The 22,187-nt window shown below is 36.8% G+C and overlaps 17 protein-coding genes and 1 pseudogene across 17 annotated transcripts; 11 read left to right on the forward strand and 7 right to left on the reverse strand. All coding sequences in view use genetic code 6, as the record gives it.

The window, feature by feature from the left end:
* Position 1: 1 nt before the first annotated feature.
* Positions 2-3,727, reverse strand: SS50377_26861 (uncharacterized protein; the record flags this gene model as incomplete). Its single annotated transcript, XM_067910665.1, has 1 exon — positions 2-3,727. The coding sequence occupies one exon, from the start codon at positions 3,725-3,727 to the stop codon at positions 2-4; it is 3,726 nt and encodes a 1,241-aa protein (XP_067761352.1).
* A 50-nt stretch (positions 3,728-3,777) lies between these two features.
* Positions 3,778-4,038, forward strand: SS50377_26862 (uncharacterized protein; the record flags this gene model as incomplete). Its single annotated transcript, XM_067910666.1, has 1 exon — positions 3,778-4,038. One exon carries the CDS (start codon positions 3,778-3,780, stop codon positions 4,036-4,038), a length of 261 nt encoding a protein of 86 aa, XP_067761353.1.
* A 415-nt stretch (positions 4,039-4,453) lies between these two features.
* Positions 4,454-4,750, reverse strand: SS50377_26863 (Prefoldin subunit 2; the record flags this gene model as incomplete). Its single annotated transcript, XM_067910667.1, has 1 exon — positions 4,454-4,750. The coding sequence occupies one exon, from the start codon at positions 4,748-4,750 to the stop codon at positions 4,454-4,456; it is 297 nt and encodes a 98-aa protein (XP_067761354.1).
* A 109-nt stretch (positions 4,751-4,859) lies between these two features.
* SS50377_26864 (DNA ligase) lies at positions 4,860-6,983 on the forward strand (the record flags this gene model as incomplete). The annotated part of the gene is made up of 1 exon (XM_067910668.1): positions 4,860-6,983. One exon carries the CDS (start codon positions 4,860-4,862, stop codon positions 6,981-6,983), a length of 2,124 nt encoding a protein of 707 aa, XP_067761355.1.
* Positions 6,984-7,025: 42 nt separating this feature from the next.
* On the forward strand, positions 7,026-8,897 carry SS50377_26865 (DNA repair protein (Rad1) domain-containing protein; the record flags this gene model as incomplete). The annotated part of the gene is made up of 1 exon (XM_067910669.1): positions 7,026-8,897. The coding sequence occupies one exon, from the start codon at positions 7,026-7,028 to the stop codon at positions 8,895-8,897; it is 1,872 nt and encodes a 623-aa protein (XP_067761356.1).
* Positions 8,898-9,885: 988 nt separating this feature from the next.
* Positions 9,886-10,437, forward strand: SS50377_26866 (uncharacterized protein; the record flags this gene model as incomplete). Its single annotated transcript, XM_067910670.1, has 1 exon — positions 9,886-10,437. One exon carries the CDS (start codon positions 9,886-9,888, stop codon positions 10,435-10,437), a length of 552 nt encoding a protein of 183 aa, XP_067761357.1.
* Positions 10,438-10,832: 395 nt separating this feature from the next.
* Positions 10,833-11,318, reverse strand: SS50377_26867 (Cysteine-rich protein; annotated as a pseudogene).
* Positions 11,319-11,538: 220 nt separating this feature from the next.
* On the reverse strand, positions 11,539-11,889 carry SS50377_26868 (uncharacterized protein; the record flags this gene model as incomplete). Its single annotated transcript, XM_067910671.1, has 1 exon — positions 11,539-11,889. The coding sequence occupies one exon, from the start codon at positions 11,887-11,889 to the stop codon at positions 11,539-11,541; it is 351 nt and encodes a 116-aa protein (XP_067761358.1).
* Positions 11,890-11,980: 91 nt separating this feature from the next.
* Positions 11,981-12,508, forward strand: SS50377_26869 (uncharacterized protein; the record flags this gene model as incomplete). Its single annotated transcript, XM_067910672.1, has 1 exon — positions 11,981-12,508. The coding sequence occupies one exon, from the start codon at positions 11,981-11,983 to the stop codon at positions 12,506-12,508; it is 528 nt and encodes a 175-aa protein (XP_067761359.1).
* Positions 12,509-12,720: 212 nt separating this feature from the next.
* On the forward strand, positions 12,721-13,365 carry SS50377_26870 (uncharacterized protein; the record flags this gene model as incomplete). The annotated part of the gene is made up of 1 exon (XM_067910673.1): positions 12,721-13,365. One exon carries the CDS (start codon positions 12,721-12,723, stop codon positions 13,363-13,365), a length of 645 nt encoding a protein of 214 aa, XP_067761360.1.
* A 41-nt stretch (positions 13,366-13,406) lies between these two features.
* SS50377_26871 (uncharacterized protein) lies at positions 13,407-14,402 on the forward strand (the record flags this gene model as incomplete). Its single annotated transcript, XM_067910674.1, has 1 exon — positions 13,407-14,402. The coding sequence occupies one exon, from the start codon at positions 13,407-13,409 to the stop codon at positions 14,400-14,402; it is 996 nt and encodes a 331-aa protein (XP_067761361.1).
* An 18-nt stretch (positions 14,403-14,420) lies between these two features.
* Positions 14,421-15,074, forward strand: SS50377_26872 (uncharacterized protein; the record flags this gene model as incomplete). The annotated part of the gene is made up of 1 exon (XM_067910675.1): positions 14,421-15,074. One exon carries the CDS (start codon positions 14,421-14,423, stop codon positions 15,072-15,074), a length of 654 nt encoding a protein of 217 aa, XP_067761362.1.
* Positions 15,075-15,087: 13 nt separating this feature from the next.
* Positions 15,088-16,026, reverse strand: SS50377_26873 (Calcineurin-like phosphoesterase; the record flags this gene model as incomplete). Its single annotated transcript, XM_067910676.1, has 1 exon — positions 15,088-16,026. The coding sequence occupies one exon, from the start codon at positions 16,024-16,026 to the stop codon at positions 15,088-15,090; it is 939 nt and encodes a 312-aa protein (XP_067761363.1).
* Positions 16,027-16,047: 21 nt separating this feature from the next.
* On the reverse strand, positions 16,048-16,458 carry SS50377_26874 (uncharacterized protein; the record flags this gene model as incomplete). The annotated part of the gene is made up of 1 exon (XM_067910677.1): positions 16,048-16,458. One exon carries the CDS (start codon positions 16,456-16,458, stop codon positions 16,048-16,050), a length of 411 nt encoding a protein of 136 aa, XP_067761364.1.
* Positions 16,459-16,833: 375 nt separating this feature from the next.
* On the forward strand, positions 16,834-17,703 carry SS50377_26875 (Ankyrin repeat-containing protein; the record flags this gene model as incomplete). Its single annotated transcript, XM_067910678.1, has 1 exon — positions 16,834-17,703. The coding sequence occupies one exon, from the start codon at positions 16,834-16,836 to the stop codon at positions 17,701-17,703; it is 870 nt and encodes a 289-aa protein (XP_067761365.1).
* A 4-nt stretch (positions 17,704-17,707) lies between these two features.
* SS50377_26876 (uncharacterized protein) lies at positions 17,708-18,103 on the reverse strand (the record flags this gene model as incomplete). The annotated part of the gene is made up of 1 exon (XM_067910679.1): positions 17,708-18,103. The coding sequence occupies one exon, from the start codon at positions 18,101-18,103 to the stop codon at positions 17,708-17,710; it is 396 nt and encodes a 131-aa protein (XP_067761366.1).
* A 110-nt stretch (positions 18,104-18,213) lies between these two features.
* SS50377_26877 (uncharacterized protein) lies at positions 18,214-18,390 on the forward strand (the record flags this gene model as incomplete). The annotated part of the gene is made up of 1 exon (XM_067910680.1): positions 18,214-18,390. One exon carries the CDS (start codon positions 18,214-18,216, stop codon positions 18,388-18,390), a length of 177 nt encoding a protein of 58 aa, XP_067761367.1.
* Positions 18,391-18,501: 111 nt separating this feature from the next.
* On the forward strand, positions 18,502-20,697 carry SS50377_26878 (uncharacterized protein; the record flags this gene model as incomplete). Its single annotated transcript, XM_067910681.1, has 1 exon — positions 18,502-20,697. The coding sequence occupies one exon, from the start codon at positions 18,502-18,504 to the stop codon at positions 20,695-20,697; it is 2,196 nt and encodes a 731-aa protein (XP_067761368.1).
* Positions 20,698-22,187: the final 1,490 nt, after the last annotated feature.

Below are 22,187 nucleotides of genomic sequence, written 5' to 3' on the forward strand. Positions count from 1 at the left end.
CTCACTTCAGCGAGCTGACGACCATGCTGCGCTCCATGAGCTCTGGGAGCACCCCGCGCTGTGCGGCGTTGCTGCGGCGGAAGTAGCTGTTCCAATTGCGACCGTCAAGTCGCATAAGGAGTGGTCGCGGAGCCACGTGTGAAGCCTGCGGGGGCTGCATGCAAATGATCTAAAACTGCATCTCTTGTCGCTCGCGAAACTGCGCTTCCTTGTCAGAAATTCGGCTTTTGAGGTCCTTTTACACGCGCTACAACTTGCTTAGCATATCTGCTTTGCTCAAACTTGAACTGTATGGAACATTCAAGTTTACGAGAATGGGCCGGATATAATAGCTGATTTAGTCAGCAGAAATATCAGTTTCTTGCGCCTCGAACCCGACCTGAACTGCCTGGTTATGTTACTATAGAATGCGCGACTGCGCCAAACTGACCGCGTAAACTTTATCTTACAAATCTGCAATCTGGCTCACATGAGCGGTAATAGTATTCTGGCTGGCCTGGAGGAGTGTCTATAGCCTGCTTTGCAGTAGTGTTTCCAGTTCTTGCGGGGACTGATCGATTTGAACGCCAAAAATTTTGGCTATAAACTTAGTGAAAATTCGTGTTTAGAGGGGGAAATTGATAATATTAATAGGCTACTCCTTTGTTTCTTCTATATTAGGGGAGCAAGTTGGACGATTTTGAGGTTCTGCAAATTTCTTATTAGGATTATCATAATCACGCTAAGCAGTATGCTTATCAAGTAAAAAATTGTCATCAAGTTTAGTTTGTTAGCTTTATGTCTGTTTTTTCGTTTTTAGAGTTTAAATCGGTTTGGAAGGTTTGAGCTGCTGGATGGGTTTTGGTTTATGCTAACTTTGTAGTGAGTTATTGGAATTTGAGCTTTTAAATGATGATTTTTTAGCTACTCCTTATTTAGTATATAAATTCATATTAATGTGTGGGGCATAGATTCGTATATAATCTTATATTAGCAGCTAGCTTTGTTCGGAACCAGTGGGAATTGGCTATTTAGGCAGCGCAGGAACTTGTATTAGTTTTAATTGGTCTGTAATGTTATTTTTATCGACTATACTAGGATCAAAGTCATATATATTTTTTTAAGCTAAACTTGATAACTCAGATATCGTTGGATTAACAAAAACTTCCAACCCGAAGCTATTTTATTATATTTTTAACAGTTTTACTTGTCTCTCATCTAGATCATCTTCTGTGTTAATAATGATAGCGCTGCTGGGAAGAATGATTGGTTATAACTTGTCCTAAATTTAATTTTTAAAATCATTTTTAATGATCTCCTAAATGAGTTCGTTTTGCTCATTTAAAATATGTTCAAAATAACACTAAGAATCGATATATTAATCTGGATTTTCAGCATTAATTTAAGTATCACTTAACACTGATTTTTATTGTTATTCATAATAATTTTACTTTATCTCAAGAAGCTTACTTTTTAGTCTTTTAACTTACTCAACTAATTCGTGATTCTTTTCCAATAATTTTACTACGTTAGGATTGTTGTCATCATTGTAAATTTATTCATCTTCAGAACATTCTATAGTCTTCATTAAATCCTCATTGAACATGAAAAGTCCATCATTATCACTATCAGAAAATAACCTCATAGTTTCATCAGGTCTTTAGCTATTTTTCGAAAACAATGAATATTAATTATAATCCTTTGGAAAAGCATCTTTATCTTAAGTATCACCAAGACCAATGTGACTAATAGTTGATTGTTATAAGCTATTGATATCTAAACTCTTACTATTAAATGTAACCTAATTATCAGATAGTATATTTGTAAAATTATTGTTCTTATTATTTGCATTAGACTTTAATAATTAATGATCTATACATTAATTATTATATGTTGTTTCGTGATTGGGAGATTATAATTTAGACAAAATGTTACTTTAGGTTTCTGCTTAGCAATCTAATTAATATCCAGAATTTTGATTTAACTATTATTAGTATTACAAAGTATTCGCATTATTAACACCTTAATATAAATTTTATTAATATGCATTATTTAAACTGTTATTCTCATTAGATTAATATTAACTAATATTGTTTGGTTAACCATCCGGTTAAAATTACTCAGTGAGTACTTCACACTACTTATTTTAATTTAATGATCCATGTAATGTGTTTTAATTATTTCTTTAGATATTATTTTCAAAATATTAATTAAAATTATTATTATTTTAATTATTAGATTAAGGCTAATTATTTATTTAAGTTTTTTCACTACTTTTTATAACATTTTATTATTAATAACTAGTTAACTGTTGTTGAGGAGCATTCTTCATTTATTATACCTTATTTTAATCCCCAGATTTTAAGTTCATTATCATATTAACAAGATTACTGTTTGATTCTTTAAGCTCTTTTATTTCTTCTTAGAGTTTAGTGATAATTATTGGATGATTACATATTTAATTTTCTGTATGTTCCTCAGAAATATTTTACTAAGTATTAAGATTACTATTCGTTGATAACTCACTTGTTAAATTATCATCGTTTACGAAATGTAAAAAGCTACTATCAGAAATCTGCTTGGTTGGCATAATGATCTAATCAATGTTAAATTATTTGTTTTTGCTGTAACCTTTTAATTCTATATTTTCTAATTCTAGTTAATCTATTTGTTATTTCAATTAACTAAGCTGGTTAAACTGCATTTATAGTTAGACATCCGTTTGTGGTGATTATGCACAATTTTAATTATCTTATTTACTAAGTAAAGGTTAATTTATCTAGATCAATTTTTTACTTTTCGTAATTTATCCTAGCTTGTTATTTATTTTTAACGACATATTTATTAATTTTTCTTTAACAAAAAGAGTATCCTGCAATATTTTGGATTTTTCTTTGCTATCATATAAATCTGATTCTAATTATCGGATTTTGTTTTAATAAACTTTAAGTTAATTGCCATCCTATGAATCAGTTACATTCGCAGAATAAACTGCTATGTCATTATAGGGCTCTATATTTTATAACGACTTTACTGCTTCTAATTCCTACTAATGAATAAAATCAATTTCCTTCATTTTTTATTTAAATTTCTAATTTTCAATATTTAATTTTAATATCTACTCTGATAAATCCTTTAATTTTTCGTCCGAAGTGGTTTAAAGCTTTGATAAAGTCTACTACAATCCTTTTACAATATCATTTTTTGATTATTTCTACGGCATCTGAACTTTGTCATCAAAATCACCTTTAAATACATTCCCTATGCTCATTTTTTAATAATTTTTTTCAGTCGCGTTTTCACGATTTACAATATTCTCCTTTAATTACCGTAAAAACTGCTTTTAGAGATGCTGAAACTAATCAGAGCTCTATGCTGTTAACTATGTTTATTGAAAATACTAAACTTACAATGACTAAATTTCATCAAAAAGTATCTATTTCTGTTTTATTTCTGATTGTAAAACAGTATCTGTGAAATTATTCAATTTTGTTTGAATAAGAGCTTACTGTACATTTTAAAGTTTATCCTGGGCTTCTTACAAAAAATCATAATAAAGTGGTAGTAGTGATTTGGGAAGTAAGTGATCCGACGCTGGATCACAGGATAGTAGACCTTCAAACATTACAAAAACCTTTCTGTTATCAATTTATTATTATAAATTAAAAAATATATCATCTGCAAGGATACGCATTGTTTATTAAATCTAAATTGTATAAGTTTCTACGATATCATTACTTTATTGCATTAATTTGGTAAAACTTAACATTTATAAGATATATTATAAATTAATTAGAAATGCCTCTAATTTCAGAGGGAGAATAACATTTATTGTCTCAAATAGTGTAACCATTTTAGGTTCCAATTGAGCTTCCTTTAAATATAGATATACCTGACCCATTTTAAGTATTCCCAGTCGAAGTTTAGACGAAATCGATTAAGGAAGATATATTTAATGATCAGTTATCTATAGATGACGAATTATTCATTAAAAAATACATGAATATGGCTGTAGCTTAAAAATAAATTGAAAATTAAGGGTTTTATGTTATTGAGTGATTTTCCTTTCCATTAAAATGGATCCATTTTTGATAACATATTTAAAGAAGACAAGTACGTATTAAGTTCTCCTAAATGCGCTTAACAACGAGTTTATTAGAGGAGAATTTGAAGGAAAATAGTTTGAAGTTTAGTAAAAGTTCATAAAACTTTTGGAGGATCATGTGTATTCGTGTAGTAAGACAGTTACAGTCAATTTCAAGGGCATTGATGATTAATAGAGCTTCTTTACATAATAAGTATAAGGAATGTTGAGGTTCAGTGGCACAAATGTATCTGTTGATGGAGTTTCAATAGGTGCCCTGAATCTTATTGCTACTGAGGATGGCGGTTTAATACCTGAAGATGAGGAAGATGATAGTGAAAACGAAAGTGATAAAATACTCTGGTACAATATAATTCAAATCAATATAACTCACGCTTAGAGAGTCTTGAAGTCCTTGGCCTTAGCATCAATCATTTTTTCAAGCTACTCAAGAACATTCTATAATTAACCTATCATTTCTGCTAATATAGGTTTTACCTCACCGACAGTTTATTTAGCCAAAACATCTCCAATTAATCTATAGGAAATACGAGAATCTTCAAGTGATTCAAGTTGCTCTAAAACTCTTTTATGTTCTTTAAGATCAGCTTAGAGACCATAAAAACGTTGGGATAAGTTTTAGAGTTCCTACTACTTCTACTAAATTATTTATTATTTATCAGCCATTAACAGAATTTTGATGGAAAGGTATAAATTTTAATAATAAATATATAATATTTGTAAATGAGTCATTCATATTATGATATTAAATATAATATTTATTTCATTTCTAAAAATGTCATTCCTTAAAAATCCTATCATCTTGAAAACAAAAAAGGCTTAAGAACCTATTTAAAAGCCACTAGACTAACCACTTATATAATCTTCTAATTTCAGCATCATCTGTGCATTCCTATTCTAAATTGAGTCCACGACAAAACGCCTCGAAAAATTAGAAATCTTCACTAAGTTGCTAATATAACTTTCAATTACAGCACCATCCGATATAACTAAATTATTGTTGCTACTGTCCAACTAGGTCCGTGAGCCTTGGGCTGATGGAGTTTCCTTCCTTTCCTGCGGAGAGTAGATCGTCAGAAAAGCAATTTCTGATGTTTTTTCAGTTAAAACGGACGAGATAAAACAAAGCTTATAAACCACTGGTGACCTAGCTATATCTTGCGAAATATTCAAGAAACGACAACCAAAACAGTTTATTCAGTCGAAAAAACTAATACTGGATGCAGTGTTTAGTAACTTCCTCTAAATTGCTGATTGTGCTGGTAATAACTCATCATATGATAGGTAGACGATCATTAAAAAGTTGCTATTAGCTGGATCTGGAATCGAAAATCGTTATATTGTACGGTTTTTACTGGGAAAAAATCGACTAGGGTTATAGCGAAAGACAATTTTATTTGCACTTTCAGATTTCTTATGTTACTTCAAGTTAAAATTTAAATATATACCGACTGAAAATCTCCAGAAGCACCTGGATAGTTCATGGGGGAAAATAGCAGAGAACATCGTTACGAGTAAAATCATAGACGACCTTACACGAGAAGATGACGATGATGAGGATTTGTGCGATGATACCAGTTTGAATTAAACTGGTTCTGTAGATGAAATTCTCGAAAAAGTTAAATAGCAAGAGCATGAATATTCTTACACTAATCTGCGTTAATTAGCTTATATCGAGGTGTCAAAAGCCTTTGCCAAAGTGCCTTCTTTAACATTTTTAGCTGAAAATTTAACACAGCTTAACACTGTTAAAATCACACCATTCATCCCCATTCTCCCAATGCTAGCGAAACCGGTTTCATCTTTTGAAGAGATTTTAACTTCTAATTTAAACTTCTTCTGTGAGTTCAAATACGACGGATTCCGAGCCTAAATTCATTCCAAAAACGGTAAAATGCAAATTTTCAGCCGCTCCCAGGAGAACATGTCAGAGCGCTTCCCAGACGTCCTGATAAGCGTCTAGAACGCAGCGAAACACCCAGATTTCGTAATCGATGGTGAGATAGTTCCAGTGGACGAAAATGGATAAATTCTTCCTTTCCAGTTCCTTTCTCGCCGTCTTAAAATCTTCGATTCCAGTCAAAATGCGGCAAAAATCGTCTTTTTTGCCTTCGATTTAATGAGCTTGAATGGCGTGGAAATGCTCGGTGCGCCACTGAAAACGCGCAGATTTCTGCTAGAAAATTGTTTTAACTCCTAGAATCTGTTTTAACTGTCGAGTTCGACATTATGTTCAAATATAAAAGAGATATAGGACCTTTTGAGTGAAGCGATAACTGCGCGGACGGAAGGGCTAATAATTAAGTCATAAGCGAGCCGCTATGCTCCAGATAGACGAAGTAGGCACTGGACAAAGCTTAAAAAAGACTATTTAGAGAATGTGGGCGATTCTTTCGATCTGGTGCCGGTGGCTGGTTGGTACGGCAAGGGGAAACGTGCCGGTGTAATTGGGAGTTATTTGCTGGCCGCGCGTAATGGTGATGAGTTTTAAACGGTTACATGTATCGGAACTGGAATGTCTGACGACTTTCTGCAGGATTAAAGTTGGAATCGGATGGATAGCTAGCCTAACAATGTTCGTGTTAGCGAGCGCTATCAGGGAACGTAAGGACCTGATTTCTGGATAAATCCAGAAGAATCATAGGTTTGGGAGGTCAAAGTTGCGAATCTATCGCTTTCATTGATGCACACGTGTTATGTGACTAATGGGCGTGGGATTGCTGCCCGGTTGCCACGGCTGATTAGAAATCGAGATGATAAACGTGTTTCTGAATGCACAACTGCATAATTTGTGTTTGACAGATTTAATGCACAGCCAGATCGTGGCGGTGTGGACGAGGAGGATGATTTTGTCGTTAAAGATAGCTCCGAAAGTAGTTTAGATGATTTCGAGGAGTGACATCATTGATATTATTATACTATTTATAATGAGTAGGTATTCATGAAGTATCATCAGAAAATAGTTAGTTTACTTACTGTTAGTTAGATAGTTGTGCTAAGTGAGGGGCTGGATATTTAACCTATAATTAAGTAGTTAATTGGATCTGTCTTATAAGTTTCCAATATTAAAAATGTGTTTTCGAAAAAGCTGCCGTATTAAAGATAAGAATAATATTTGACTGAGAAACATATCGTTACCAGTCCTGCAATAATTTAAACTGATTTTTTATAAAAAATACTAAACATTAATAGCTTTGATTTTTTACTAACTGAAAACCCAGACAATCAATGTATTATTCTCTTAAACAATTTATGCTAAAATTTCAAAGGAAAGATAATAGTTTTATATGACTCTCCATTTTATCTAGTAAAATATACGTCTGTCGCAGATATTGTGCCTCATATAAAATTATAGATTACTTAAAATCGGTTATTTTTAGTACCAAGAGCTGAAAAAAATGTAGCCTTAGAACTTATTTGTGATAATTCTAAAGAGGTTACATTTAAAAATGAATTTATTGAAGATAGCATCGAGTGTTTGTTTGAACTTATTAAAAATTATTGTTTATTAGGGAAAACTGAATATTTTTTACAAGTTTCTAAGATATCATTTACTTAGTTCAAGAAGTCACCTTATATTTTCACAACTGATAAGTTCATACATTGTATCTTATAACTTATATATTTCATTGAGTTTTCATCTGCAGTTGATATTGTTTTTCATTTAGAGCGTATTTTGAAATTTATTGATACTGTAGAATTTTTAATTAAAGGCTTTGATTTTTCTTAAGTCCGTGATAAATTTTAGTTAATTAAATAAAGATTAAATAGTATTGATTAATCTGCCTCTCTTTTTTAATTTGTTTAAGATATAGAAGAACAATATGAATATATTTCTATAATATTTCCAACTGATGAATATTTGGAATAATACTTAAACTTTACAGTATCAGCATCTTAAGATTTAGTATTAAATTAAAAAGTAAAGATTAATGCAAAATATTACTCTTCTAGGTCGAATTTCAGTTTAGAAACACCATAATCCTAAAAATTTAAAATATCTCAAAATGATACAATTTTATCTATTGCACCAACACTTTCAGTACTAAGACAATTAGAATAAATTTCATCAAATTGTCAAAATATATTGATTCTTTCAACTCCATTTATTTCTAACATTACAGCAGCAAGTGCTAAATTCGAATCTTAAGTATTTTCATTATTGCGAACAAAGTAATTATATATTACTAAAATCAATCCAAGCAACTGTAAAAAGTATATTGTTGTTGATTCTAGAGAACTTAAATCTTCTCTTCCTTTACTTTTACATAATATTAATGTATAAATAATAATTAAATTAATTAATACGGCAGACTATGTTTTAGGATAGGAGTTTGGTTTAGAGCGTAAATCTGAATCAGATCTTATTTCTTCCTTAATATCTAAACGTGTTTTTTATCAGTTAGAGCGGTTAAATTCAGTATTTTAATAACCTGGTATGTTACTAGAGATGTAATATTAACCACATGAAATATTTAATAGATAAGAATTACTCTAGTAATTTTTAGCTGCAATTTTACGTTGGCCAAAAATTCGTTTATTTTGGTGTACAAAATCACATTTTATGTTGCAAAAACTTGCTCCTGATACAAATTTTAAGTATGAAGATGATGATGTAAAAGATTCTGCTTTTGACAAATTTCTGCATTAAGTTGATTTTTTAAAATCAAAGAATCGTGATTTAATAAAATAAAAATTCCACTCAATAAGAGAGTTAATATTATGTGATTTAGATGTTCTAGTCGTTCGTTTGGGTCGTCCTTTAGCTACTAGACTAGATGCACTTTTTAATGCCGAAATAGAAATTGAGTGAGTGCGGTATTAATTTATGAAGTAATCAGGTAAATGACTTCTATATAACTTAAAAGTAATTGATTATTTTTATTTTGTTTGCTAATACAATAAAAAATATTAATAATAATATTTAAAAATGAATTTTATATTGTTGACAGATAACTATTACTGATATTTATAAACACATAAGTATAATAATAGGTATCATTACTAATTTATACAAATTTTTCATAAAATAACTAACTTAACGCCATCACCTGCATGTATAATTAAAGTTATCTCGTTTTGTAAAGTGTTATGTGTATTATATTAACTTTATTTTTAGTAAATAAAGTCATCATAAATAGTAGATTAAAACATAGTAATTTTTTAAACTTTAAAATATCTGATGATGTGCGAGTCTTTGTTGCTATTATTAGAATAAATTCTCAAGTTACTGGTTCTTGTAAGTCATATTTACTGCTTATATTTAGTCTGCATAACCTTAATAATGAATATGACACAAATTTTACGAACGTGCGAAATGATTAAAAATTAAATATTATAATCACAATTAAATACAGAACATGTTCCATGCATTTAAAATATATAATCTATAAAATCAAATTAAACACTGTAAATTCAGTAGTTATGTTTTTAAAATTAAAAAATTCATAATGAAGTTATTACTTCTATAATTAATAATTTCAAAATACTTAAAAATACTTAAATATGCTCAAGACTTTTTGTACCAATTGAAAAAATATACTGCTAGAATAGGGACTCTAAAATGTAAAAAAGACAGCTTGTAGAAGCGTAATTCGCTATATCACAAAAGTAAAAATTAAGAAAATTCGAGATACGAGAAATTGAAAAATCAATTAAATTGGATTGTCTACGCTAGTATGAAATAAGAATGGAATAAATTTATAAATTACAATTAAATTGTCAAGTTTAGTAGGCGGTGGAAGTAATTTTGAAGACATGATTTATTATATAAAAATTAATACTTTTACTTTTCATTTCAAATGATTATAAATTAAGAATCTAGTATTTTGACTGCTTATAAACACTTTTTAACATCTACATTGCCATTAAAAGTAGAAGATTAAAGTTTAACTTCTTATTAATTGTTAGCATTTGCAGCAGATATTTTTGCAGTTTTAGTAGACTAGGAAGTCTAAAATCCAGTATAAGTTCTTATTGAAATGCTAGAGTAGAAGACTATAAAAGATATTCCTAAGTTATTCATAAAATAAGAAAATTTTCATAAAGTTTCTCCAAGCTTACCATTTTATTAAACTCTAAAGATAGGTTCAATTCCTATTTACGGAGTGGATTATATCACAGGATAACTTAAACAACAAGATGCAGCAATGTTGTGTAACAAGTTAGAGTTTTTGGAAATGAAAGTTACTGAAATTTTTGATTTCTTTAGAAGTCAAGATGTTATTACTATTATGCCTTATTGCTTGAATAAAGAACCTGAATTTGCTTCAAAGTGTGGTTTTGATTATATTATTAAGAGTAGTGAAGATAGTAATAAAATGGAGCATGTAACTGGAATAGTTTGGATCTGATTTTTTACTACTTTATTATTTTATAACAATCAGATAAAGCAAATAAAATCATTGAAAATTAGAAGAAATATCAGTAAAAACTATTCAGCAGTCTTATTGTTCGTTTTAAAAATTAACATGACTTCTATTGAGCCAACTCCGACCAATACACAAGTTACAATTCCAGGTAGAGCTCCATTACTAAGATAATTACCTGATTGTATACTCTGAACGTCCTCTGGCCAGCACTCCACACCTACCATGGGGAGCTGCTACCGTGTTGGTAAGATAAGATGCACAAAAATTCTTAGCGGTTGCGTATGAATCGTAGTTTTTAGCAATTCCGCAGTAGCACTCAGATAGCAATCCTTCTGGACAATATACCAGGGTTCCTTCTAACCAGAAGTTTCATTTCTTCAAGTCCTAGCACGCGTTATAGTATACGTCCCAAAAATTGTGGTAACGTAATTTTGCCAACTCTGGTAGCAGATATTTGCTGAGGAGCATATTTCACAGTCATAGGGGAAAGTCTAGCATATCAGCATCTTCTTATTGCAAAAGCCATCATGTGCCTTGAAATAGTCCATGTTAATTTTACAAGGGAACTAGCAGGTTTTCGGTACTTCCTCTAGAACAAAACCGTACGCACATATTCTGCAGACGGGTTCATTAATACTGATGTCAGAGCCTACGGAACAGTATTTGTACTTATTAACTAAGAGAAAAGTATCCAGAACATATATACAGTGCACTGAACCGATGCATTGACTACAGTTTTCTCTCTGCTACTTGTTTTAGCAGTAGGATCCTTTGCGAATTGTCATATCGTCCGAGCACAGAAGGCAGTCCACGTCACTATTTCTGTGGGTTCGGCAGTAGTTTCCGGCCTTGCAAGTTCTCTATCACCTAGTGCACTTATCCTGACCTACTATTCTGGTTTATACAATTACTATACCGCACGCTAGTATAATATAGTTAGAATTCTTGTTCGGCGGAACGGGCCGTACTGAATTCATGTACCTGGCGAGGATACACTGATACCTTGCATCTTATCCCCTGATTACTAGCTCATGGGTTGCTCATTATTATGGTCACCTTCAATTGTAATAGGATAGTTAGAAGTCATATTATAAATTACATGTCTGGTTTACCAGGAACCAATTCAGCACGTCCCATGGGTCGTGACACATGGTAGGATGGAAGTGCATAACCTTAGCAATAACGTCCTTTGAGCCCATCATGTGTTAGATTAGCCTACACGTTTTTGGAACCGGTACACTTGATTGGGATGTTGGGGGAAACAGTTTCAAGAGAACCAAAGAGTGATGGCAAAATACTAGTGCCCAAACAATAATAAGAGCAGTAAGCTGCTAATAATTCCTAGATACCTTTAACAGACTGCATACATACGTTCAAAATCTCAACCTCCATACGAGCCAATAATACCATGATTATATACCATTATTATGTCATTTGAAAAAATGAAGAGTCGCCAGCACCGAAGTACTGATGCTGTAGCAAAGAAAGTTATCCATAACATAGGGAGCTATAGGTTACGGTGATAATGTTTTATGCCTAGATTTCCTAGTATTGTACGAATCCCAGAACCCCTAACCCTGCAATAGTATATCTACCAATTGGTTATATCTAGGTTACCTTCAGCCAACTTACGGATCGAATTCCTGCCAGATATTTTAATAATGTATATTATATTCAATGCGATCGTCAAGCTCTCCATACCATGTTGTAGATTCATTCAGCTTCTGAAATGCTAGTCCCAGTGCATACTTTAATCTAGTGCCGCCAGGTTCGTCATCATGCAGATGTTTCCAAACAAAGTATGAATCAATCACAATATGACCTTACTAGATAGGCGGATAGCTTGCTGAGTGACCCAACCTGGCGAATATTCGTGGGAACTCAGTTGGGAAATTAGACTATTCCAGGAGAGTGTCGGTTCTAGGCGGAGTTTACAGCAGGTCAAAAACCCGCGTAACACGGGGTCACCTCTTGGTAGTGCATGCTGCGGCGGACAGCGCCCGGAGTAATTTTGGAACGCTGCATATCGGTGTGTAGGCGGTATACAGGTTGAAATAGTTTCTGGAAAGTTGGAAACTGAGAAACTGTTTGTTCCCATGGAGCTTAAATAATGCCGTCTGCTTTGGGATAGTGGCCACAGTTAGTCGCTTGGCTGATATTCATTATATGCTATGGGTATATACCAGTTTAATAACGGCAAAAAAGAAGTATTCCAAAAACAATAGTATATATTGTAGCAAATAACCGCCAAACTGTAGATTCAAAATGTTCGCCCAGAAGCAAATCAGCCTCCCCCAGCTGGCCAAGAGCAGCGTGTTCTCAGAGAGCCTGCTGTCCTCGCAGAACCGCCAGAAGTTCCTGAAAGAGGCCTTCCGGACGCGGTCCCAGCTGAAGTACATCGGCCAGTCGGACCACTTCAAGATAGTCCAGCAGCAGGAGCTGGCCAAAAGCGAGAGCGGCATAAAGATCACCAACCAGGACGGCGCTTCGGGGTCCACGAAGCACATCTCGATCTACCGGAACCCCACGGACATCGCCCTCTTCCGGGCGCTGAAGAATCGGGCGTCCACCGTCATCTACTGCTTCAACATCTGTCGCAACAAGGAGGCCCAGGCCCGGAACATCCTGCGGCCCACCGACGCCGTGTCGGCCCTGGTGCGGCTGGACAAGATGCGCGAGCTGGAGACGTTCCAGCAGGAGTACCAGAAGCGCAAGATCCTCAAGATCCGGTAGTTCCATGCCGGAGTCGAGCGCATGATCTACAAGCGGCGGCTGGAGGAGGCGTACGATCGCCGCATGCTCCGGATCGTGGGCCAGCAGCTCACGGCCGTCGAGAACCAGGTCAACGAGCTCTTCCAGCACCGGGAGGACCACGCGCGGCAGGGCGCGGTGGCGATACTGCGGCAGTGAGTTTTAGTAACCCGTATATAACCCACTCTTTCTATTCTAAAATGCTGGTCGCCCTGCAGTTCGCCTACCTCACCAGCGCCGCCTACCAGGACGTGGATCGCGCCTATATCGTCTTCTACCACGCGGACGCATCCCAGCTGGAGGCCGCCCAGGCCCGTCAGACCGACCACCCCGAGACGATCTACCAGGCCGACTGCGCCCTCGAGACAGCGCTGTGCGCCGAGCTGCAGCTCGCCGAGCTCTCCTTCCCGCTGGTCATGAGGAAGGAAACGGGCGCGAATGCCTTCTACAGGTTCGAGGACTTCGCGAGGCTGCTCACGGGGCAGACCGTGGTGCTGCGGCTCGGTGCGGCCCTGACCGGGGACCACTTCGCGTACTCCTCGCCAAACTGCACACGCGACGACGCCTTCTTCCGGCGCATGGAGGTGCCCGGGCACGTCCGGGTGTCCTGCGGCCCTGGCCCCCAGCGCCTCGTGGCACACTACGGCGGCCAGCAGACCGTCTTCTCGGGCAACTTCACCGTGGGCGGTGTGAAGCACTTCCTCCTCAAGCACCAGCGCGGGCCCATGGACCACGTGCTGCCCAGAGACGCCGACGCCTTCGTGTTCTCCCCGCGTACCGCAGGCGTCGTGGTGGGGAGCCTCGGTCACGCGCGCACCTTCGCTGGTATGGACGAGTCCTTCCTGTACGGCTACCTGCTGCTGGCGGAGCCCGCCGCCACCAACCACGTGCGCTGCCCCTACCTGCCCTGCGCCTTCGCCTTTCTCACCGACGAGAGCGGCTTCGAGCAGGAGTGGGTGTACCCGCTCCTGGACCTCGAGCAGTTCCCGGCCTTCGTGGAGGGCGTGGCGTCCGGCCGGATCCCGATGCGCAACCAGGACGCCTTCGCCCTCTACCTGGACCAGCGTGAGCGCGCGCGCCGCAGCCGCCTCGCCGACTCCCTCCGCACCCCCGCGCTGTATGGACTTGCCGGGGGCCTCGGGGCGGTGTTTCTAGTGCTGACGGGCTTCGCGGCTACCGTGCGCCTTTTAGCGTGATCGGTCACTTCACTCCGAATGAACTTCGCGCGGTCGAGGTCCGACCTCAAGCTCTCCCTGCTGCAGTCCGTCCCGCCGCCGCCCGCCGCATACCGCGTGCAGCCTCTGCCCCAGCCCAGGGCCGCTGTATCCCAGCAGGCCCGGGACCGCTTCAGCGCCTCCATCGGCGTGCGCGATGCCCCCCGGCAGCTCCAGAACGCGCGGCCCAAGTACCTGGCGCAGAAGCTGATACCGCGCCAGGACCGGCCCTTCCTGGATGTCTCGGCGTCCTTCAAGGCGCTGCAGTCCCAGCGCTCCGCCTTCGTGTCGCAGACGGTGCGTGCCGAGCCGGTTCACTTCACGCCGGGGCCGGGCGACTATGAGGTCGGGAGGCGGCCCGGGTCGGGGACGTCTTTCTCGCGCTCGCGGCGCTTCGAGACCGCGGAGGACTTCGCCCAGCGCCAGACCCAGCTGGAGAAGCTGCGCGTGAAAGTGGACCGGCCGCTGGGCCCGCAGTCGTACGATGTGCACCGCCCCGACTCACGCCTGGCCCCGAAGCTGGCGACGGGGGACCGCTTCCGCGAGGACTTCGCGCAGAAGTACCGCATGGAGATGGGGCCCGGCTGGCACGACGTGGGCCGTCGGGAGGAGATGCGCGGCGGGACGTTCTCGGAGACGGGCAACGTGTGGTGACTCTTTCGCTCACTCAGACGAACACGCGGTTCAGCCCGTGCGGGAAGGCCGGGACGTCCAGCCCGAAGCGCTCGCACTCGCGCGTCTCGGTGTCGTACAGCAGGAACCAGGCGCGCTCCATCATGCAGAAGTCGATGCCGGAGTTGCCCGTGCTGAGCACCTGCGTGGGCCCGAGCGCGTCCTCGAAGCGCCCCGTGACCAGAACCGACTGGTGCACGTGGCCCGAGAAGCAGGCCTGCACGGAGGGCGTCGCGCGCAGGAAGGCCGCGATGTCGGCGGACCCGATGTGCTTGGGCTGCTTCTGCCGGTTCAGGACCGTGTCCGCGCACACGTTCTGCGGCGGTGCGTGCGAGAAGAGCAGCTGGGGCACGGTGGGGTCCGACAGCGCGTCCAGTCGGGCGCGGATGGTGTGCTCGAAGCGCGCGCGGTGGGACTGCGGCACCTGGGCGTAGGAGTCGTAGATCTCGAAGTCTGGGCCGTAGGTGAGCCCGTCGGAGGCGGTCTTGGTGGGGTCGGCGGAGCGGCCCGAGAACACGTAGGACACGTCGTGGAGGTGCGGCACGGTCTCTAGGGCCTCGCAGTCCTTGAGGCAGTGGTTGGTCTCGGGCACCGTGGAGAGGAACACGAGGTTGAGCCCGCCCAGCCGAACGCTCTGATCCTGCACGAAGGCGAAGCCGTGCTCGGTGCTCGCGGCCCAGCGGCGGCAGTTCGTCGCAAAATCCGTATTGCCTGGCATCACGAACGTGTGGGGCACGGCCATCGCGCTGAAGGCCCGGAACACCCCCTGCTCCACCTGCTGGTGCTGGGCCTCGGGCGTGGGGAAGTCGTGCCGCACCGGGGAGAGGTCGCCGGCGTACACAAACACGTCGGGCCGCGTGCGTTCTGCTGCCAGCAGGGCCGCCTCGGCGTGGTGCGGGTTGCCGTGAAAATCGGAGGTGACGAGGATCTTCATTTAGAGGAGTGACAAAACGGCTCAGAGAGGGCGCCCCACGGGGACGAACAGGGTGCTCCGGTGCCCTTCTTCTACCGCACCCACGCACACCGTGCACGCTGCGGTCACGAACAGGGCCAGGTCGAACTGGCCCGTGGGCCCGAGGGAGAGCGTCGCGCCAAAGAACTTCAGATCCAGCGCGCACGCCGCTCCCGCGCTGCCGTAGGGATCCGCCACATCCCCAGTGCGCTGCACCCAGTACTCCGGGTAGCGGACGCTCTGCAGCTTGAGCGTGTTCGCGCCCAGACGGTGCACCAGGAAGCGCGCGTCCGGGGAGGAGGCTGCGGCATCAGCCAGGAGCCTGTATGTATTTGGGGCGATCTTCTTCACGCGCAGGTGCCGGCCGTTCAGCACCGCGCGGAGCAGCACCTCTTTCCGATGTGCCAGCTCCATTGCGGCCCGGTGCCACCTGTATTATTATATAGTTATTATCTAAAAACAGACTTATGAACCATGTATTAATACATAAATCTAATAATAATTATATAGATTAATCATATTATACTACAAATTACTGCATTATTTATCAATATTATGTCGAATACTAATTACAGTATAATTAAGATTTTCATTTTGCTTATTATTTTACACCTAAAACTAATATGGTCAAGGATAGTTTAACGCAATTACCACTTAATAATATGTTGATAATTAGTACATCACAAATTATAATTAAGCTAACTGCTTTTCACTTCTATACTATAATAATTCCACATTTTACTAATTAGTATTATTTTATATTATATATCAATATTTATATTTCTCAAAATGTGCTTTTCAATGTGTGCATAACCTAAAACAGAATGGTTCCAGGCAGCCGCCACAAATAATGTAATGGTATTAAAGCAACTAAGCTAATTTAACTCATTCGATTAAGGCGATAACGACCTTGAATCCACCCCATAAACTATTACTGGATTTGCTGGTATCCATTATGCAGCTTTTACAGGTTCAGTCTTAGCTCTTAATATTCTACTAGAGTTTGAAATAGAGGCTAAAACCCAAGTGTAAAGCATAGTTGCTATAAATAAATTACGATTTATATTGGCTGCTGGCACAACTCCCTTAATGGCAGCCGTAGCTGGAGGATAAGAAGCTTCATTTTAGTTATTAAAAACACTTAAAATGAAACGAAATAACGATGGTGTCTCAGCACTCATCATAGCTGTGCTCCTTGATAGAGAGTTTGCAATTAAAGAACTTTTTAATGAAATAAATTTATTTGACAGGGAAGGAAACTCCGCAATTTCTTATGCATGCTTATTTGGAAGATTAGAAATTCTTAAATAGTTGTAGGAGCTATGCCTTTAGTAACATGAAACGAAAATATTTTTCCTACGAGCTTTATTAACTAAAAATATTGATGGAAAGCTCCCAGTAGATATGGCAATGTAAGCAGTGGATGAATCAAGATATAGTATATCGGCTGGTTAAAAGCAGAAATGTATGCTGACTGTTAGCAGCTTAATGACTGGTTTACAGCAGGCAGTTGATATTGGTGATGTTAAAGATATGGGAATTTAGCAGAAACTTTAAGATCTCAAAGAGGTTTATAAAAATTCAGAGATTGAGGTTGAATTATTTATTGAAGATTGCCAAGAAGTAGATGTTAAAGAAGAAAATATGATTGTGAACTGATTTCTCACACTTATGATTCTAAATAATTTAAGAATCTATCACCGTCATCAACATCTATATATGTAAATATATAATTAGATATGGATTCTAGAGCATCTAAAGAACAAGGAATTTAAAACCTTTTTCTAAATTCGTCGGGTACTATCTTTTTAGTTGATCCTATTTTTTCTTAAACCCCATTTAAGTTTAAAGATACATTAATATCAGTCCCTTCCGTTCTTGCAAATCCCCATTTAACAATTTTTTTCATATCTTCGAGATCCAAAATATATTCCTATTCTTAATACTAGTATTTCATTGGGACTTCTACATATTGATCAATAAGAAAATGCTTGCTATTTTTTTCAGAATTATATTTTATTGTATAAGGCCTAGTCAATACATATTTTATTGATGGCATTTTATTTATATTTGAGGATTAGGAAAATCGATAAAATTATCATATTAGGTATAATTTTGTATAATATTAAGATTATAAAGACTAATCTAGATATTTCCTTTCCTTTTATTATGCCTCCTCAAACTGAAATTAAGAAAGTTAACCCTGGTATTGCAGCTATGCAGCTTAAACGTGCTGAAGCTATGGCAAAGAAGAAAGAAAAGAAGTAGAAGCAAATTGATCACCTCAATAAGATGCGTGTTAAAGCTGCTGAAAAACGTAATTCTCGCGCTTCTGCTAAAAAGTGATACCGTTATAATTTTTAGCATATAACAGAAATAAGTAAATTAATAAATATTTGTGTGATAAAATAAATTGTAATATTATATTATTTAAATTGATTTATTAACTTTTGCTAAATGAATTTTTTAGCTCTTATTCGTTCAAAATTGTAACAAGAAAAAGAGATATAAACATCAGTATAAATTTAAGGAAATACAGTAAATTTTTTAGATAATACTTTGTAATCATTTCTTACAACTGAAGTTTTAGACTAATGCGCTTCGCCTAAACTAATTTTTGAACTTTTTATTAAGAACTTAGTCGATGCATCCATTTTAGAGTATAAAAATCCAGTTTTATGGGTTTAAGGCCCTCATGGATCGGGAAAAACTCACTTTATTGAGGGTGTGTTAAGTTAACCTTCATAACGTGGATAGCTATTCCAAATATTAAATTATTTGGTAGAAAATTAAGCATAAGATATTAAAATCGCATCATTCTTAGGTAGTTATTCATCATTATATGATTTAACAAATTATTCAACATCTCAATTTAAAAATTATTAAGTCACCCCAGGCAATAAATTTTAGGTATCCTTTCCAAATTCTTGTTTTAGACTTATTGATTCTGCTGATGAATTATCTTTCTTTGTTAAATTAACTCGTCAAAATACGAAAAAATACAAATAAGAACTTTCTGGAATAGATACGTTATTACACAAAATTTACCTTATCGAGTATGTAATTGAGAACTAGTTAGGAAAGATTTTAATAGTTGATTCCAGCTTATTTGGAACTTGTGATTCAAGACTTAGAAATCTTCTCTCAAGATATATTTAAGGATCAGAAACTCTTAAAAAACTAGCAAACATATAATCTCCATTAAGACTCTAAAAATCGGTAAATGATGCAATTTTAGAAAAAAAGAAGCTTTCAAATAGTACTGTTCGCCCAACAAAAGCCAAGCCAAATATTAGCTTACGTGAAAGTAAAATGTTATCTCCGTTTCGGGATTTCTTTGAAGAAAATGGAATTTTCACTGTATTGACAACAATTTCACCCATTTAAACATATTATGAACTCAGACGTGATTCTGAATGGTTCAGCATTTGTTATAAACCGACTACCGAATAAAGAAACTAAGAAACAAAAAATTCTTAGCATTATTATACATTAAAATCATAATTTATTAAAACAAACTAAGAACCTGCCTAAACTGAAGATTTCGCATTTAATACAGAAATTAAAGATGAACTTTCTAAGTCGCACTGGAACAAAACAAACGCACCGGAAACTGATTTTCAGGTTGAAAATTCACTAGCAAAATCTTCTTTTTACGCCAATTTGAATCCTACAGATCTCACGCAAAATGCACTAAATTCGACCTAGCATAATTAACTATTCACTGAAATTGATCCACCTGAACAAATTCCCCTTCTTTTAAACTCTAGAATTAATGAACCAGAAACCTTCGATTTCACTCCTATAACTGAAAATTCCCTACCAAAAACATTATAAACTACGATCGAGAATCTTCAAAATTAGGCGCAATAGGCGGAATTAAAACCAGTTTCGCGAAAAGTCGTAATAGAACAAAAAATTGAAAAATACGTCGACGAGAGAATTGGTGCATTTTAGGCTTAAATAAGCGATTTAACAGCAACTTTGAACACGAAGTAACGCGAAATCTATGATATTTCGAACGAAAACAATATGTTAAAGCGTGAGTTAGATAATGCATTTGAGCTTCAAAGTTATTTGGCCGAAAATGGTTTAAAAACCAATAAAAAGACTACTAATGAGTGTGTTCCCGATCGGTAATTGGTACTTCAGCAGGAGAATTTGGGGTTGAAAAGTGAAAATTTAGAGCTTAAAAATGCGGTTAAAAAACTTGAAATAGAAGTTGAATAAGCTTAGAAACTTCTAGGTTAGACTAAAAAAATTATGTTAAATAACGAAAATTTAACTAATGAAAATGTAAAATATTAATAATAAATATAAACGTTTTAAAATGAAAATATGCTTAATAATTCATTGTAATAATAGTAAATGGTTGAGATTCAGCACATTTCTGCTAAAAATTAAGTTTTTGAAGAGAAAATGATAGATTTGAAAAATGAAAATTCAGAGTTAAAAAGAATAGAAGGCAAATACAAAAACTAATTTGAATTGTGTAAAGCATAGGAATCTGCTATGTATGAAATGGAGATGGAGATTTAAGAGCTTAAGATGAAGTATAACACAAAGGAGACGGAAGTGGAGAGACTTTTATTTGAGATTTCTAGAAGGGAAGTGAAAATGGCTGTAAATTATGGAAATGTAGAGGAATAGTGAGCTAAAATACTTCAGTAGAGGCCATTTCTACGTTCTCTGACCTAGTCGGAACTTAAAAAGACAGGATTACATGATTTTCTCATTTAAGATCTTGAGAATGGGGTATAATCTAAAAATAAGATGGGGTCAGCACGGGGGCGTTATTGGGCAAATGCAACAGTATTTCTAAATTGCCGTTTAGAAGAGAACATTAGTTTTGCATATTTAATAAACAATATAATAATACTTTTTATGATTTAAATATTAATTGGCTCTTAATATCATATGTTATTTATTAGATAATATCATAATTCTAAAATTTAGAATGCTAAGAAAATCAACATGGTCAGCATACTATTCACATTAACAATATTTCTATTTTGAAAATTAAGGAAGCCGGGCTGATCCAATAAGATTTTTGCCATCAAATATATTTGGCAGATAGTAATTAACTATTGCCAAAAATATTACATTCTAAGATTGCATGGCGCTAATAGAGAATACTAATAATGCTAGATCTATGCGAAAATAGTGATAAATAAATTATAAGGAATAATAAAAATATGTGATTAGTTTTGTTCAACAATCAAACATATTGTTGTATTGAAAAATCGAAAAGCAACTATAATATGCTACGTTAAGCCTGCGCAATATATTGCTTAGTGGAATTACGAGCTATAATGGAAAGTATTTGCTATGCATTCAATGTTCAAATATATTATTGATATTATTTTCGTGTTTGTTCAAAATAAATAATATTATGACATAAAAACATACTGGGAGATTGATATTAATAGTATTATTCCTATTTATCCATCTTGTTACTATCATTTATAAACTAAATGAAGATAATTAATATAATGCATATTTCTATAAAAACATTTGCAAATATTGTGACACATATATTTTACGAATATAGTTTACTTGAAATATGCCTCTTATTATTTAAGCATTTAATTATTATTAGTTATAAGATGTCATAAATTAATAGATATTTTGCTATTTTGAATAGTTTATTTGACTTCAAAATGTTTATATAGCTAAGTATCTTAATTATAGTTATACTTTGGAAGTTATCTAAAGAGTTTCCTAAAACATGTTTAAAAATAAGGTTTACTAATTTTTTTGTAATATATTAAATTTATTATTAGATATTATAGCAAATAGTCATAATTTAGGTTAATATATGCTTTGTAAAAATAAATTTCTTTTTATAATGAATTTATCAATTATTTTGATATATTAATAATTCATACTAGTATTCAATTCAGCATATTGATTTTAAGAAAGTATAGTTATAAGCATATTTTATTACTCAATATTTATTAATATCGCTATGCTTATGATTTACATCAAATTATCATAAATAGTTACAATAATATTAATAAAATATGTAATAATTATTTATTTGATGAATTAGATAACGGAATAACGGAATTAAAAATATAGTCTAGGTTTAACATATCTACTGGAATTAAGATTCTCTTTACAATAAGGCTTAAAGAGAAATC

The sequence above is a fragment of the Spironucleus salmonicida genome, chromosome 7 (assembly GCF_000497125.1).
Source record: "Spironucleus salmonicida strain ATCC 50377 chromosome 7, whole genome shotgun sequence".
Lineage (NCBI taxonomy): Eukaryota > Fornicata > Diplomonadida > Hexamitidae > Spironucleus > Spironucleus salmonicida.